The 16,423-nt window shown below is 33.3% G+C and overlaps 2 protein-coding genes and 1 pseudogene across 3 annotated transcripts; 2 read left to right on the top strand and 1 right to left on the bottom strand.

Annotated features, from left to right (window-relative positions):
• Positions 1–3,865: 3,865 nt before the first annotated feature.
• Positions 3,866–5,954, bottom strand: LOC120198357 (F-box protein At2g39490-like). The gene is made up of 4 exons (XM_039199702.1): positions 5,830–5,954; positions 4,748–5,711; positions 4,493–4,657; positions 3,866–4,248 (listed from the first exon to the last, which is right to left on the bottom strand). The coding sequence occupies exons 1-4, from the start codon at positions 5,904–5,906 to the stop codon at positions 3,925–3,927; spliced, it is 1,530 nt and encodes a 509-aa protein (XP_039055633.1). The 5' UTR covers positions 5,907–5,954; the 3' UTR covers positions 3,866–3,924.
• A 2,739-nt stretch (positions 5,955–8,693) lies between these two features.
• Positions 8,694–11,012, top strand: LOC120197979 (F-box protein At2g39490-like). 2 transcript variants are annotated; one of them, XM_039199381.1, is made up of 5 exons: positions 8,694–8,815; positions 8,920–9,030; positions 9,131–10,109; positions 10,231–10,380; positions 10,517–11,012. In XM_039199381.1, the coding sequence occupies exons 1-5, from the start codon at positions 8,718–8,720 to the stop codon at positions 10,832–10,834; spliced, it is 1,656 nt and encodes a 551-aa protein (XP_039055312.1). In that variant the 5' UTR covers positions 8,694–8,717; the 3' UTR covers positions 10,835–11,012. The 2 variants fall into 2 exon arrangements, with proteins under 2 accessions (XP_039055312.1, XP_039055311.1); XM_039199380.1 differs by having other exon boundaries at positions 10,216–10,380.
• Positions 11,013–12,489: 1,477 nt separating this feature from the next.
• Positions 12,490–15,480, top strand: LOC120197907 (annotated as a pseudogene).
• The last annotated feature ends 943 nt before the right edge of the window (positions 15,481–16,423 follow it).

Here is a 16,423-nt window from a genome sequence, read left to right as displayed (position 1 = left end):
TCTCTTCTTTGCAAAATCCAAAATCAGTTCAAGGTTCATCTTCAGCTTAGAAAAGTTAAGGGAACATAGATAGCGTCTAAAATGGTTCGCTTAAAAAGATGGGATCGAAAAAGGAAAAATCGAAGCCTCGTTTGAAAGATTGAGGGTTTTTTTTTGCGGTAAATCTTTTGGTTTCTGATTGACTCTTGTGTTTTGTCTTGTCTAGCATGATTGAATCAAATTTCTAAGCATTTCAAAATATTTTACAAAGTGAATAGTAAGTTGCCTGAACATATGTAGTTTTAATTTTCTTTTACACAAGTTCATCTGCGTAGCTAATTTTTTTTAATGGATTACGGTCTATAAAGAAGATTATTAAAAAGGAAAGAAATAGGTTTAGAAATGGGGTTTCTCGAGGCGCATGTTAGCGGGTTTGATGTGTACTCCGATTCTCTTCTCCGGTGCTAATTTTCGTTATGGGTTTTCAATTTTGGGTGATTGTTGGCTTTCTTGGCGGCTTTTTCATGGATTCGGTGTCTTCAAAATTCGATTGGAGGAAACTTTTTGTTGGAACTAAAGAATAGTCGCTTGACTTCTTTCCTCCTGAGATTCTGGATGAGATCCCCACTGTTAAACCGCCATTGACGGTGATTGAGGAGGGTATAGTTGATTGGAGTTTCGCGATTGTGGGTCAATTTATCAATGTTGCTCTTAATTTTGATTCGATGCAACGGATTATCAGCTCTCTTTGGGGAAAATCTTCTCCTGTTAAGGTTAGTCTAGCTAGTGCAAATCTTTACGTTTTTTGGTTTGAGAATGCTTCTATTAGGGACTGGGTACTCGAGAATAGGCCATGGCACGTTCTGAATAAACCTCTGGTATTGAGGAAGTGGGAACCCTGCATGCAGAGGCTTCATTTTGATCTTTCCCACATGCCTGTGTGGGTTCAGCTTTACAATGTTCCTTTGGAATTATACTCTAGAAGAGGCCTCACCTATATCTCTAGTGCTTTAGGTAATCCATTATACATGGATTCCATAACTGCTTCTAGAGGTAGGTTAGAGTATGCTAAAGTTTGTGTTGAGGTCTCTCCGGGATCTGTGATGCCAAATGAGGTTCATGTAGTCCTTAAGGATGGATCTATGGTGAGGGTAGGTGTTTTTGTTCCTTGGCTGCCAAGAGCTTGCTCAAGTTGTAAAACTTTTGGTCACCTGGCTAGTAGGTGTGCTGTGAGTCAGAAGGCAGCTTTGAAGAAAAAGGTTCAAGTCTGGAAGAAGGACACTACCATCTCTGTTCCTAGTGATAAGCAGAAGTTGGATCCCAGTATTAATTTGAGTTCCTCTCATGTGGACTCCATTTTGCCTTCTAGTTCTTCTGGCAATACTATTCCTGTAACTGGTGTTGGTTGTTTTAGTCTTGAATTGTTAGTTGGTATGGTTGAGGAAAGTATTGTGTCAGCCTTGCAAGAGATCCCTGCTGGCCATGCTCAGGAAGTTGCAAACCCTGCTACTGCTTTACAGGATGCTAGCAAGGGGATGTGTGCCACTACTGAGAAATTGGAGGCTGCTGCAGTTGATTCTGATTGTGTGTCTAACTCTACCATAGTTGAGGTATGAAATAAGAGAATGCTGGCTCCTCCAGCAAACTTGATGTGTTAGCTGGTGGTGGTGTTGTTGATGGTCAGAGGAAGGCTAGGGTGACTTCCATGGGGTTGTTGTCCTGCTCAATGAAATCTAAACAAAGAAAATAGACCTAGTGGATAAAGCCAAAGGAAGTGTGAATGCAGGGGTTGGTGGTGGTGTTGGCCCTGCTGTTAATTGATGTTAGTGTGCTTTTGGAATGTAAGAGGGATTAATAACCCTCTTAAGCAGCATAAGGTACTGTGCAGGATGGTTAGCTTGGATGTTGATGTTGTGTGTCTTTTGGAAACTAGAATTAGAAGAATTAATGCTGATAAATTTTATTCTGCATTTTCTGATGAATGGAACATGGTAGATAATTTTGTGTCTACTGATGGTGGTAGAATATGGGTTATGTGGAGGAAGCAGTGGTACTTTTCTGTCTTGAGGACTTATGACCAGTCCCTAACTATTACTGGAATTATCAATGACCATATGACTTTGATCACTACTGTTTATGGCAGTAATAGCAGAGTTGACAAGAGAGGTTTATGGGATCAATTAAAGAACTTGGATAATGAGGTTGGTTCCTCTCCTCGGGTGGTTGGAGGGGACTTGATTTATGTTTGTAGCTGCTTGGCTGCATTCTTTTTGGATGAATGGAATTCCACTTATCCAAAAAAAAAAGATTATTGCATGAAAACAAACTATCGAAAAGATAATAGAATATACCTCGTCTGCTTCAACAAATTCTCCATTGTTTCAGATGACTTTTTCCGAAGAAATCTCCAACGTATTTCGAGAAACGAGTCGGTGGCAAGCAATGGAGAGGCCTACTTTTGTTTAAAAGGTTATATAATTCAGAAAGTTTAGTCAGGAGAAAGGGAAGCATTTAAAAGTTTCTTTTATATATATATATATATATATATATATATATATATAAAGTTAATTTAGGACGATTACAATGTAATATTTGTTTTAAAGATTCTTAATTACTTAACAATGAAAGTTTAAACATCCTTTTACGGTCTCTAGTGTTCGAACTTATGACTTCTAAAGATAATAACAATTCCTTTAATCTCTAGGTAACTTGGTTTGTGCCGATTTATCACTTTTAAATAATACACATCAAAGGGTTTTCTTTTTTTATAATTCGATACGAGATGTGTTAGAAAAAATATTTTAACTAAATAAAATTAACACCAATCATAATTAGTCTAATGTAATGATGAAGGTAATTCAACTTAAAAAGTTGAAGAATATTGTTAAAGATCCATTTTACTTATTCCTTCAATAAAATTACGAAAGAAGAAATCTATTTAGTGCATCTCTTCTTAATGAAAATTAAAGAGATGAATCATATTGCAAAAGAGGTATATCGTATATTTGAGGGATGAATCATCCACATTCATTTATGTTATTATCTTAATTTTTTATGCCCAACATTCATCCATTTATATTAAACTTGTTTAGAAGCTATGAATGATGTCTTTTGGGAATTTCATTTCTCTATTTCAGATATGATGTTTTGGGAAGGCTTAGATAAGAGAGAAGCATTAAGCATAATTACGAGGGAGTTTCTTCGGGAGGGATTCACCATTGTGATAATTATAAATCATTCTAATTAGACGAGATATTATTCGTAATACTATAAATAATAGAAATTAAATTTATACTGAACTAAAATTTCATAGATTTTACATTTAGATTTTCCACGTCATTAAAATTATATGTGTTCTTATAGTCTTTTATTTTAATTATTCTTGACCATTTTAGCTACACAGAGAGAGAAAACGATATTCTCTTACATACTCGTATTTTTCCAACAATGAATAATGAGCTCAAATGGCTTTGGGAATTATTGTTGAAGACTTGAAGTGCAGCATTGTTGGAAATGCAAGCTACTAAGATGGCTCTGAACTCCAACATGAAACCCCATTTATTTCTTGGTCGATGGTTCGCATCAAAACCACCAGCAAAGGTTTGTAACTAGGTAAGAGAACCCCCTTGTTTACTTTTCTTTCTTGCAAAGGGGGACGTACTTGGAAGAGGCCAAGTCTTTTTCTAAATCTTATAATGTAATTTTCTGCTAAGCAAATAATGGCAACATAGACAGGTCAACCGACGCTGTTTTGTATGTCTAAAGAGAGTAATTTGTAAGCAAATGCAATTTAACATTAATATATTTATGAGCCATTGAATTTGGTAACATTTAATAATATTTAAAAATAGAACAATGCTATTGAATTTGATTAGCACACCACCACTCGAAATGACATTTTCCCGGGGAAAACTTGAATAACATATAAATGGAACCGTGTTTGAATTAAAGGTTCATATGAAGATGATCTAGGAATCTTTTATCCACATTTTCAACCATTTTGAACTTGTAAGGGTACTTGCCTTTCTTCTCCAACTTGGCTACTTTTACCAGATGCTTCAAACATTTCCCATGTGCTTCGGATATGATTACTGGATTATTCTCTCTGAATAGTGGTATCAATCGCCTTGACAACAAATTCTCCATCTGCTTGTCTGCAAATCCTTCTAGTTTCACAACCTTAAGACCATTGATATTTGCAGGAGCACTGACTATGGCTGAGAATTTTTCACTTCTACTGCTAATCAAGTTATAGCATTTAGGATCAATCTGCAAGTTTTGATCAATCATCGAGATTATTTTTCTTACAAGCTGTCTATACTCCATATCAGATACATCCGAGTCTAGATAACATAGCTGCTTGGCATTCGTTGATGGAAATAAATTTATCTTGTCGACAGACGACAGTCAGTCGTTCATCCCTTCTGATTTTAGTGGAGAGCTGCGGCCGGTGAGAAAACCTCACGAGTATTATAAAAAATGCAAAGTAGATCAAGGAAATGGGGAGACTTACAGTGACATAAAGTCTTTCCAAGTTGGGACAAAGCTTCAGAAAGCAAAGTAAAGCATTGATATTGTGTCTGGCCATCGAACAATCAATCCACCACAGCTCTTTTAGTCGGCTGAAATACAATTCAGGGCCTCCACTTGAACTATATAAACTCTTGCACATCGTTTGCTATAGAAAAATGAAAGCACACAATAAACAAGTTTAGAAGAAAAATAAACCTCATTAAAAAATATTGAACATTTCTTTCACTCAGCATACCTCAAAGAACCACCTGCATAATGTTAGAGACTTAACACCATTTATGCTTCTCAAAATCAATTCGAAGCATTTATGCTTGTTGTCGCGGCTGCATCGGTCGCTTCCGTATGAACCGTGATGAGGACGAACTGTTGTTTTGAAGTCCCAAGTCCATTGTGTTAGAGGACCTTGTCTGAGATCAACCATGGCGTCTTCCAGGTATAATCCACAGTCACAGGTAGAATATATGTCAGCGTAATAGCATCTGCAGCATGCTTTGAACCGAAAGGACACTAAGTCGCCTCTGTATCGGAAACACTGTAAACGGGGACCCTGAAAACTTAGAGATTGTAATTGGGGGCAGTCCAGGACAATTAGCTTTTGAAGAACACCAGCATCATCTACAATTAAGGATTCAACTCCTTTACACCTTTCAATGATCAAGCTCTCAAGAAAAGGAAGATTGGAGGCCAAGCAAGTGAGTGCTTTGCTGGAGAGCTGGCTGACTGATATTAGATAAAGGGTTTTTATTCTGAACTGGTGAGAAAAGGGCAACGGGGGGTTTAACTCCATTATCTTGTCGTCTTGATTATAGGGCGATGGCCACTCGCAACGCCATGGAAGACTCAAAGGCAAATACCAATCAAATGAAGCTGGAAATTCTTGTTCACCGGCTGAGAAATCAAGATGGAGTGTTCTATCAGGTGTGATTGAAACTAAGAGAAGTGCACCTTGGCCAAGGTTGAATTGTAATCCCCAGTTGTTTGTTGGTCGATTGGGTTCATGGAAATCATAAAGAAGATTGAATGCAGCAACAACAGCGTCTTCCATGGTTCTTTCAAGTACCAGAGTCTTTCTCCAGAGGCCTTTCCATCGTCTTGAAAGGAAAGTGGTGTGGACAGCAGATTCAAAAGGGAGGAAGCTAATGATATGGAAAAGGATGTCATCAGGGAAACAACTGATGACATCTTTACGTTCAATGTTCCTGTTATTTAGAAAGGAAAAAAAACAGATTTATTTAATAGGGAATCACCGACAGAGAGTAAAATTGGGTGGTTGATCATATATATGAACAAAATTAACATTGAAGGGAAAATACAAACAGTTGTTCCATTGCAGCATTTCTGGGAGTGTCCTGTTTTGGCCTTGGATTCTTGTTGATCTTGCTTTTCTTCCCCATGTTTTCTTCGGAGGTTTCTAAAATTAAAGCATTTTGAATTACATATGTGGGGTTTAGCTTGAATTTTGCTGCAGATGTTAGTTGCCTGTTAAAACATATATATAATATATGGGTCTGACACCGAACTTTCAGCTAAAGAACACAACAAACTAATATGTATAGTAAACGTAGAGCATTGGCTTTTCAACAACTTAGAATGTAAGTAATGGTAGTTGACTTTCGTATATTATATATATATAGGTTTATTCTAGGCTTTTTAGCCGGAATATAACCATTAAAATTAGATTAAACTATACATGTTACCACTTAACTATTGCCATTTTCACTTTAACTATCAATCTTTCAATTTTGTCAATAAAATCACTTAACCGTTTTTTTGTATAACTACCGATTTCCGATTTATTGATCGACTAATTTGGATCGAGTACAATAAAGGAAAGGGCGATCCTCCCAACCTAGTTTACTCCATTAGCAAACATCAAAATTCGAACCCCTAACATTTGCTTAAAGAAACTAATGCCTCATCTTACTAGACCAATTGATTGTTGGTAAATCACTTAATTATAAGTATTCCAATCAAGCCTCCAACTATAATAGAGAAGCTAATGTAGCTGTTAAAATAATATAATTACACATTTAGTCCTTAATACTTACACGTTTTATCGAATTGATCCTAATTTTATTTTAATTCAATGATTTTAATTTTAAAATTGATCCTTAATATTTACACATTCAATGGTTGTGTAAATTGGTCTTTAATACTTACACATTCAATGGTTGTGTAAATTGATATCAATACTAAGTACTAACACATTCGACGGTTGTGATATCATCTGATTAGATAATCAAATTTATTGAATTAAATTTTAGAACCGAATTGATAAAATATGTAAATATTAAGGATTAAATGTATAATTATATTAATTTTTTTATATTCATACCAGTTTCTCCATTAAATTTGAGCGACGGGTGCCTTCATTGGAACACTTAAATAATTAAGTGATTTGATTGATAAAATTGAAAGATGGGTAGTCAAAGTAAAAATAGGCAATAGTTAAGTGGTTATATATATAGTTTACCCTAAAATGTAATGAGTAAAATGCACAAATAACTAGTAACCTATGCTGAAATGTTTTTTTGGTCATTTAACTTTTAAAAGTCATAACATAATCATTAAATTTGGTTACAAGAGGATCATTCAACTGCATACTTACCATGTACATTTATTCCCATTCTCTTTGCAATTTATATTTACTTGTAACGATGGTTAGAGAGATCTAATCAAGAAGTCATTTTACTTCATGAAATTTAATTTACATATCTTTATGATGATAGTAAACGATGCCATGAAAAAATATCTTCATTCTAGAGATTTTTAATCTAAATTTTTTAAAACAAATTTATATTGATAACGTGTTGTAAAATAAGCATGGTTTTCATAACCGGACCGGTCAGCGAACCGGCCGTGCTATCGGTTCACTGGTTCAACCGGACGACGTTATAATTAATTAATTATTTAAAAAATTAAATAAAAATATAAAAAATAATTTAATAAAAAATAATTTTTTATATCACAAGTCATATTCAAAACAAGTTATAACATATATAAGTTAAAAATCATAAAATTAAGTGAAACAAAATGATTCAAATCAACTACAACATAATATTTAAGGTAAAACATATTAAATAATAAATATAATTATATAACTATAATCAAAAAATAAATTTGGGGCTAAAAAAATTATAACAAACGATGTCGTTTGGTTTAATTTTTTAAAAAAAAAATCTCACATGGCTAAAAAACATAGAAGAGCATCACAAAAGTCTAAAGAGTAAAAATATGAAAACAAAACAGTCCCACATGACTAAGAAACATAGAAGAGCATCTCAACTGACTTCTATAAATAATAGAGGTAATTTGACATTTAAAATCATGGAGCCTTTTGGTGTGCACAGAGCGAACCATTCTTTCGCGTGTGCACAGAGCGAACCATTCTTTCGCGTGTGCACAGAGCGAACCATTCTTTCGCTTCAATCGAGCTTCTAATTTTTTTTTGAGCTCGAGCATTTTTAAGTTCAAGTTTCAATATTATATTTCAAGTTCGAGTTAAACTTGATAATTTTTAGCTCGTTTAACAAACGACGTCGTTTGATTTAATTTTTTTTAAGAAAAAAAATAGAACCAGTTTTCAACCGGTTCACGGTCCGATTCAACGGTTCACAGCCAGTTCAACGGTCCCTTCCGATTCACTAGTAGCGGTTTAACCGGTATAGAATGAATCAGATCAGACAGTGATTCTCGGTTGAACTGGTTGAACCAACCGGTTCGATCCGATTTTCAAAACACTGAAAATAAGTGGAATGAAGTAATAATAAGAACAAGAAGAAGAGATACGAGAATAAGAATTGAAATTTGTATTATCATTTCAATCTAAGTTGTAGAAAATGTTTTCTCTAAATTCCATATTTATAGACATAAATAATAAATACCATATAGAACTCTAAATCTAGTAAATATTAAAATATTAATAAAATATATCAAAAACTTATCTTATAAATAAAAATAAACATCCACACATAAATAAAATATTCATAATACATATCATAAAAAAATAATAACAATATCTTTTAAACAAAAACGTCACAAGATGTAGAGTAAGTAACGGTGTAGTTTCCCATGAAATTGCAATCCAAATTTTAGGATATTATAAATTTTAGAAAGACTTTGGGATTGTCCCTTCTTCAATAAAGTTCAAGTTCCTTTCGCCTAATATAGTCAATTAAGAGATCTGAAAAATATTGAAAAACAAAATGGGAAAAAAGAGTAGGAGCAAGAGAAAAAAGCAAGAGAAACAGAGGAATGATCCAGTTGATAATAATAACCCAGCAAACAACACTTCAATTTCTAGGTAACAACTCTTACTTAATTACTATATTTTCTTCTAATGTTCTTTCAGTATTTTTTTTATCAATCTTGTTTTGTAGTTGATCTTTGCTATTTGGATATCTTTAGTTTAAACACCGGTGTTTCTCACCAAATTGTTCCGACGTTTATCTATATACGGAGGAAGCATGATCAAGAGAAAGTGTATAATCATGTCAATAACCCCAAAATCCCAGCTAAGTAAGAATCTGTATATATTTTTACTTTGGGGTTTTGTTGTTTGTTATGATCAAACGAGTTTTGTGTTTTGAAATTTGTTGTTTCTTCTTCTTTGGAACAGTTATAATATGGACCCTAATGACTTCATCAGTCGTTTACCAGACAATATCCTTCACCACATCATTTCGTTGCTGCCTTTTGAATCCGCAGTCCGAACTTGTTTTCTTTCAACACACTGGAAACACCTTTGGAGAGAGGCTTTGTTGGATTCAGTCCATGATGTAATCACAATGGAAACTGCCATTAAAGCCATTCAAAGCTTTCTTAATGGTTTTTACGAGCACCACAGGTCAAGAAATAAGTGGGGTTTCGAATTCGAGTTCAGCCACGGAAGAGCCATCTTAGTTGCTTGCATTTCCAGCAATGGTGCACTTCAACTTGATTTCTCAGAGGGTAAACAAGAACTCCCTAGGCCATTTGATTTGCTCTTGGAGCTGAACCTTGCATCACCTAAATATGGAAATCTTTGGTGGCTTGAGGAAAATTACCCATTGCGAACCCAACAACCGTCTTTAAACACAATGAAAGTAGAATCTTTGTATCTCATATCAGTAAGCTACCTTTCTAGTACGGCAGTTTCTTCTTTGGTGCCAAATTTGCCATTTCTCAAAAGCTTGACTATCTCCAAATGCAATGGATTACAATCTTTAGAGATAAAAGAGTCCAAAGGGCTTCGTAAATTAGTTGTCCTCGATTGCCCCCATTTACAATCTCTCACTTTTGAAGGTTTCCGTTTGAAGTCTTTCAGGTACAGAGGCAACTTAGTGTCCTTTCATTTTAGAGTCTCCAGTGTATATAATTATGTTAGCCCATTTGGTACGTATCACTGGGGGCTATTCATGGAAGACGCCATGTTTGATCTTAGACAAGGTCCTCTGACACAATGGACATGGGACATCCCTCTCTTTTCTCCTTATTATTACGGTCTCTTTAATGAAAGAAACCGCTGCAGCTGTGCTAACAAGTCTAAATGCTTCAACTCAATTTTGAGAAGCATTAAGGTGGTTGAATCTCTAACAATGTGCAGATGGTTTTACGAGGTATGTTCATTAGTTAATCCATTGAGACTCAGTTATGTTTGAACTTGTGTATGAAATCGGATTCAAGTCCTTTAAATATCATATCCTTCTGTTCTGATCTGTTTAGATGTCGATATGCAAGATGTTGATCTGTTCAAGTGGAGGCCCTGAATATCGTTTGAGCAAACTAAAAGAGCTTTGGTGGATTGATTGTTCAATGGAAAGAGAATCTATCAATGCCTTACTTTGCTTTCTAAAGCTTTGCCCTTACTTGGAAAGACTCTATGTGACTGTAAGTCTCCCCATTTTCTTGATGTTACTTTGAACATTTTATGGATTATACCGACACTCATATCCTAAATACAATGATTAATGCTCAAATTTACACTTGAAATATCTTAGTATGTGTTTGCTTATCAAACTTGTAGATTGATCCTAAAGGCTATAAGTTGCCCAGTACTGAGAAATTCTCAGCTTTAGTCATTGTTCCTGATAAGCTCGAGGATCTTCAAGCCGTGAAACTAGAAGGATTTGCAGATGAAGAAAAGGAGATTTTAATGGCGAGGCGATTGATACCATTATTCGGAGAGAAGAATCCAGTCATCATGTCAAAACCACAAGGTAAGCGTTTGAAGCATCTAGTGAAAGTAGCCACGCTGGAGAAGAAGGGCAGGTATCCGTACAAGTTCAAAGTGGTTGAAAATGTTGATGACAATTTTCCAGATCATGTTCATATGAACTTTTAATTTAAAGGCTTTCTCAGTTATGTTTGAATCCTGTTGCTGTTGAAGAATTTTCCAGGAAAAGGTCATGGTTTTCGGATAGTGATTCATAACTCGTTTCACTTTGGTTTATACGTGTGCTCATATGTAATCTTAACAATTGACTCAACTTCTTGTGCTATAGTTTTGGCTGAGATTCCTATAAAAGAAAAACCCTTCTTGCTTATATCCATAACTAGCAGCAGTTTTCCGTCGGAACAAATTTATTTATCTATATTTTAGTTTTTACGATTAATCAATTATGATCAATAAATATAAATGTTTTCTTTATTGATTCTGTTCATCTTAATTTAGTTGACATCATTGATAGTGTAATAATTATGAGATCGTGGGTTTGAAACTTCCTAAATCCTCAATTATCTCTCCTATCTTTTCTTTTGGGTAAACTACAATCCAGATCCCTCAATTATTAGGTCAGTTACAAACATATCATGATTTTTTATACAAATTATAATCTACTTAATTAAAATATTATTACAAATAGGTCATTACACCGTTATAATTGAAATTGAACCGTCCATATTTTAATCAATTAGATTATTGAAACGCACCGAATTATCTCTCCTATCTAAGACATGTCGTAAGCTCAAATTAAGTGTAGTCAAAATTGAATTTATATTTATGTTTATAAGAAATTGTAATTTTAATTTATGCAAGTATTATGTATAAAATGTCTAAATTATAATTTTGATTATTAAATGTTTCGTATTAATACGTGAAATGCAAAATCTTTGTGAAATTATGCTCATTGCTATGTCAGATATGAAAATTTGAACTAATTAATAATGAGTTGTATTATAATATGATTATGTAAACCATAATTTTTAAAACTTTGGTAATGATATAAAATTAGTCATTGGTAGTTTCATATGTAATTGGCATACATGTATAAAATAAGTTTTGTAGGAATACTGACAAAATGATTTGAGATAATCTGAATTTTAGTATAAATATTAAATTTTAAAATACACATATTTGTACTCTTTATAATCTCTATATTTATAACTACTATAAAAAATATATATATATATTAACATTAAATATTATATCTTGTATATAATCTATTTTACATTAATTTCGCTTTAATTACTTTTTTTCCTCCCAATTTTCTTACATCGATATTGTTCTATTAGTAGCTCTAAGAAAATCACCCCTAGCAAATAAAAAAAGAACACAATTGAAGTTTGCAATTGAAAATGACTTGGACAACGCAATAACCGAAGGTGATGCGATCTCTATTGTCAATACACTGGCCAAACGTCAGGAAGATCTCTCAACCATAGAGTTGATGCTAAACGAGGCTCAGGCAATTCTTGTCAACAATAGTGATCTTAAAGTGAGGTATGTCAACAAAGAAGCTAATAGAGTCGTACATTTTGTAGCACAATAGGCTCTGTCGAAACCCATTCCTCATTGATTCTATTATAACGAACCCAATTACATCATAAAAAACGATGTAATCAATGACGCAATTAGAATCTAATGGAATTCTTACTTAGAAAAAAACACAATAAAAGTAAAATCTAATTTAATCTAAAAATAAAGAAAATAAAAGGTGGGTCCTAAAATCTAAAAGACTTCAAAAGCCGTTACGGTTTACAATACATACGTGTGAAATGAAAAGCCACCTGACCTCTTTCTCAACGGATAACAATCCAAACCTAAACAAATCTCAACCACAAAATGCTTCAATGAAGAATTCTACATTGTTTCTCATAATTTTTTCTGTTTTTCTGGCTGCCCGTTTAGTAGTTCATATGAACTAAAGCAAGGATTATAAAAACAATGGCAGCTTTGCAGAACTCTATGCCTTCTCTTCATCATACATTGTTCGTCAATCCCTTTCCCCAGGTTTCTTTTCTTATCAACATTATCGATCGTTTTTAAGCTTTGGTCTTTTTTATTTCCCTTCAATTTCATATTTTGGTTGGATTTTAAATGGGGGAGTTTTGCCTGCTTTATTGGTTAAACAGAAAGGATTGCAGAAGCTTTCACATGGTGCATTTCTTTGCTGTAAAACAAGTGTTTCTCTTCATGTCCGGGCTGAACATTTATCATCTTCTGCTGCTGCTTCTTCTACCTCTTCTCATTTTCAAGGTCAATTTTAATTTCTTTTTCTTAATTTAGTAATTCTAGATTTTGGTAAGGTGATTCATAGCTAACGTATAGAGGTATTTGTGGAGGTTTTATTAAGCACTTCTTTTCTCTATATATCAATGCTTATATTGTAAACTTCTTTTTTTAATTTTAAATTTGCAGAGAGTTGTGGGAGACGCCAAATAATTGCTGCTGGAATAATTGCTCCTTTGGTTTCAATTGCTGACAGAACCCCTACTGCTTGTATGTATATTGTTTGAAGTATTGAAATTGAAACTATATTTGGCAATCTGTGTATTTATGTTTTGTTTGTACATTTTTATGCGTCACAAATGACAATCTCATTCAAGAATTTATAGATTTATATAAATTTTGATGTGCTGGTAATATATGTTCAGTACATATTCTCATGTTCATGTATTTGTATCATGTTAGTTTTATTGTCTAGTCAAACCTACTTGAAATCATTTCAAAATGCATGCTATTATCAGGGTTTTAAATAGCGGTCCGCGAAATAGCGGTAGCGCTGCCTTCCGATATACCAGCTATGGCCGCAATCGTGGTAAATGCGACATGACCGAAAACGCGACCGCAAACGTGATTTGAATCCCTGCTATTATGCTATATGATGATTCTTTGAATAAAATTTACTGATTTGCTAAGAGGACACATTTATATGGTTCAGTTGCTGCAGAAACTAAAAAAGGATTTCTTCCAGTCACAGACAAGAAAGATGGATACACATTTCTCTATCCATTTGGGTGGCAGGTAAACTTTGTGCATGTAATTACCAATGTTTCTCGGATTCGAAATTAGCATATACTTCTGTTATATCTTATTCAGAGGAACATAGTAAATTTTCTGATTTGATTTATTGGGAAGTAGAATTAATTAGTCTCACTTCCAAGTGTGCAGGAAGTAGTAATTGAAGGTCAAGACAAGGTATTCAAAGATGTTATTGAGCCATTAGAAAGTGTGAGTGTTAATATGAATATATGATACCAACCAACAAACAAGACATTCGAGATTTCGGATCTCCACAATAGGTTTGCTGTGGATTCTTTATATTATATACATCATATATAATCAGAACACCAAAAAAAAGGAAGAAATGAGATCGTTGTTCTCGTAATAAATTCTCACAGGTTGCTGAGATTCTAATCAATAAATTTTTGGCGCCTCCAACTCAGAAAACATAGTTCAGGCAGCAGAGGTTTGGTTTCCAGAATTTTATTGTTTGATGCAAATACATTTGGTACCCTTTTTTTATTGTAATTCCTTTATTATTTTCAACTATGTTGCTCCAACTTTTCATTCTCTTTAAAGTATTCGTGTTGGGCACCTGCATCTAACATATATTTGGATGTAAATAAGAAGAGGTATGACCCTCCAAGATTCCTTCAAATATGAGAAAAGGCATTCTATGATTAAGTGTTATATATTTACCTCGAATGAAATCGTACTTCTGTTTTCCCCTGACAACTTTATCAACTAGTTTCCTTCTCTTAATATTTCAGTGGATTTTGTTATTATACATTGTTTGTACATGAATGTATATTTGTCTATCATATTAAGAGTCTATGGAGGTTTAGCCATCCATTTATTTGTGTTGTATTCATGTTATTTTCACATCTTATAATCTTGTTTAAAGTGATGCGTTTATATAAACCGACACTTAATAGTTCATGGCATATAGATTTTAATGGATTGATGTATTCACGTTGTGTTTTAGTTATTTTCCCTACTCTATTTTTCTTGAAATACTCATTTCCAACACCTGTACTGAACATTAAGTTGAGCATTCCAGTGTCGGACACATACCTGTATCTGAGAGTTTCTTCACACCCTAGTCCTAACATAACATAGATCCTAATCATATAGATATTATTTTCTTGTTTGACAAGCTTTTAGAATTTGTAAGTAAACATTATGGATTGATATGTAGTGTTTTGTACATATCTAACAGCATGATGTAGATGGAAAAGCTTATTATACATTTGAGTTTATCACTCAGCCTCCAAACTTCACTCGACATGCTCTCACTGCAGTTTCTATTGGAAATGGTACTTATGTGCATGGTTATATACTATGTTTATTGCATCTGTAAATTGTTTTTCCAATTTATTAGTTTCCATCCGGATATTATAGCTGATACTTGGCAAGTTTGGAGTTTGGATCTCAGCATTTGCAATTCATCCTAGAGCCTTTGATGAAACAATAGGAAAAATGAAAAAGAACCAAATTCTGGAGTTTGAATCCCATCATTTTCATATATTTGTTCATTCCATCATATTCCTATGAATCTACCAATTGCATAACATCGTGGAGTGTTGTTTTATCAGGTAAATTCTACACTCTGACAACAGGAGCAAATGAGAGAAGATGGGATAAAATGAAAGATAGATTGGTGACTGTGGTGGACTTCTTTAAGATATTCAATGTTTGAAAGAACGTAGTTGTACAAAAACTTTAATCATATTCATTTTAGGAAGAACAACATATAATATACTTCTTGATGGAGCGCACTGTGCATTTTTCCGGAATTGTATAAAGTCCCAATTCAATCTTTTCTTTTCTTCCCCAACTTGTTTATCATCCAAGTGTATTATTATGGAAAGACTCTTCACATGTATGGTTTAAGTCTACGAAAATATATTAAAATATCCAAATAGAAGAGATTATGGCAATATGTTTATATTTGCAAATTTAGTATCTTAAATAGAAGAGATTATGAGTACCCGTGAATGTAACATGTTTACTGATTGTATAAACAAGCTTTCAGGTCCTGTTGCGCCTTAAATCATGTTCATTGAACTCTTAGATCAGGATATCTTTGGTCCCCCTTATTATAAACGTATTCCTACTTAATTTTATGGCTTAGACTTCTCTTTATTAAAAAAAATTATTCAAATTTAGATAATAAATATCCAAACATATCGACATAAGTTCATTGCATATTATAATTAAAATATTATTAAAATTCACATTATTAAAAATTTAGAAAAGCACATCAGATATTCACAAATATTCATATATACTGGCTAACATTTCTCTATCCTTTTTATAATTTAAATTGTCACGATTGTATTTAAATATTTTATATTTATATTAATATGATACATTAGAGATTTATGTTAGATAAATTTTAGATATTCATATATATCTTATGGTATATGTGTTATTTTCACTTATTATATTATATTTTATATTATGTTTGTATTAAAATTTTATTACCCCCCACCTACTAGTGTCTCTCTGTCTAAATCAGAAGGGATAGATCACAAATCGTCAGCTTCGTCACTTCATTTTTCACCGTGTTGACCATCGTAAACTATCATCTCACTTGTTGTACATCAACAAACTAATATTTTTTTAACTAGAAACTACAATAAATATATACTTTAGGTATCAAAATATAATAAAAATTTAGATACTAAAGTGAGACAATTTTCATAT

Source organism: Hibiscus syriacus, unplaced genomic scaffold (assembly GCF_006381635.1).
Source record: "Hibiscus syriacus cultivar Baekdansim isolate YM2019G1 unplaced genomic scaffold, ASM638163v2 tig00117056_pilon, whole genome shotgun sequence".
Classification (NCBI taxonomy): Eukaryota; Viridiplantae; Streptophyta; class Magnoliopsida; order Malvales; family Malvaceae; genus Hibiscus; species Hibiscus syriacus.
The sequence above is the reverse complement of the archived record's forward strand: the minus strand, read 5'-3'. Positions and strand labels throughout refer to the sequence as shown.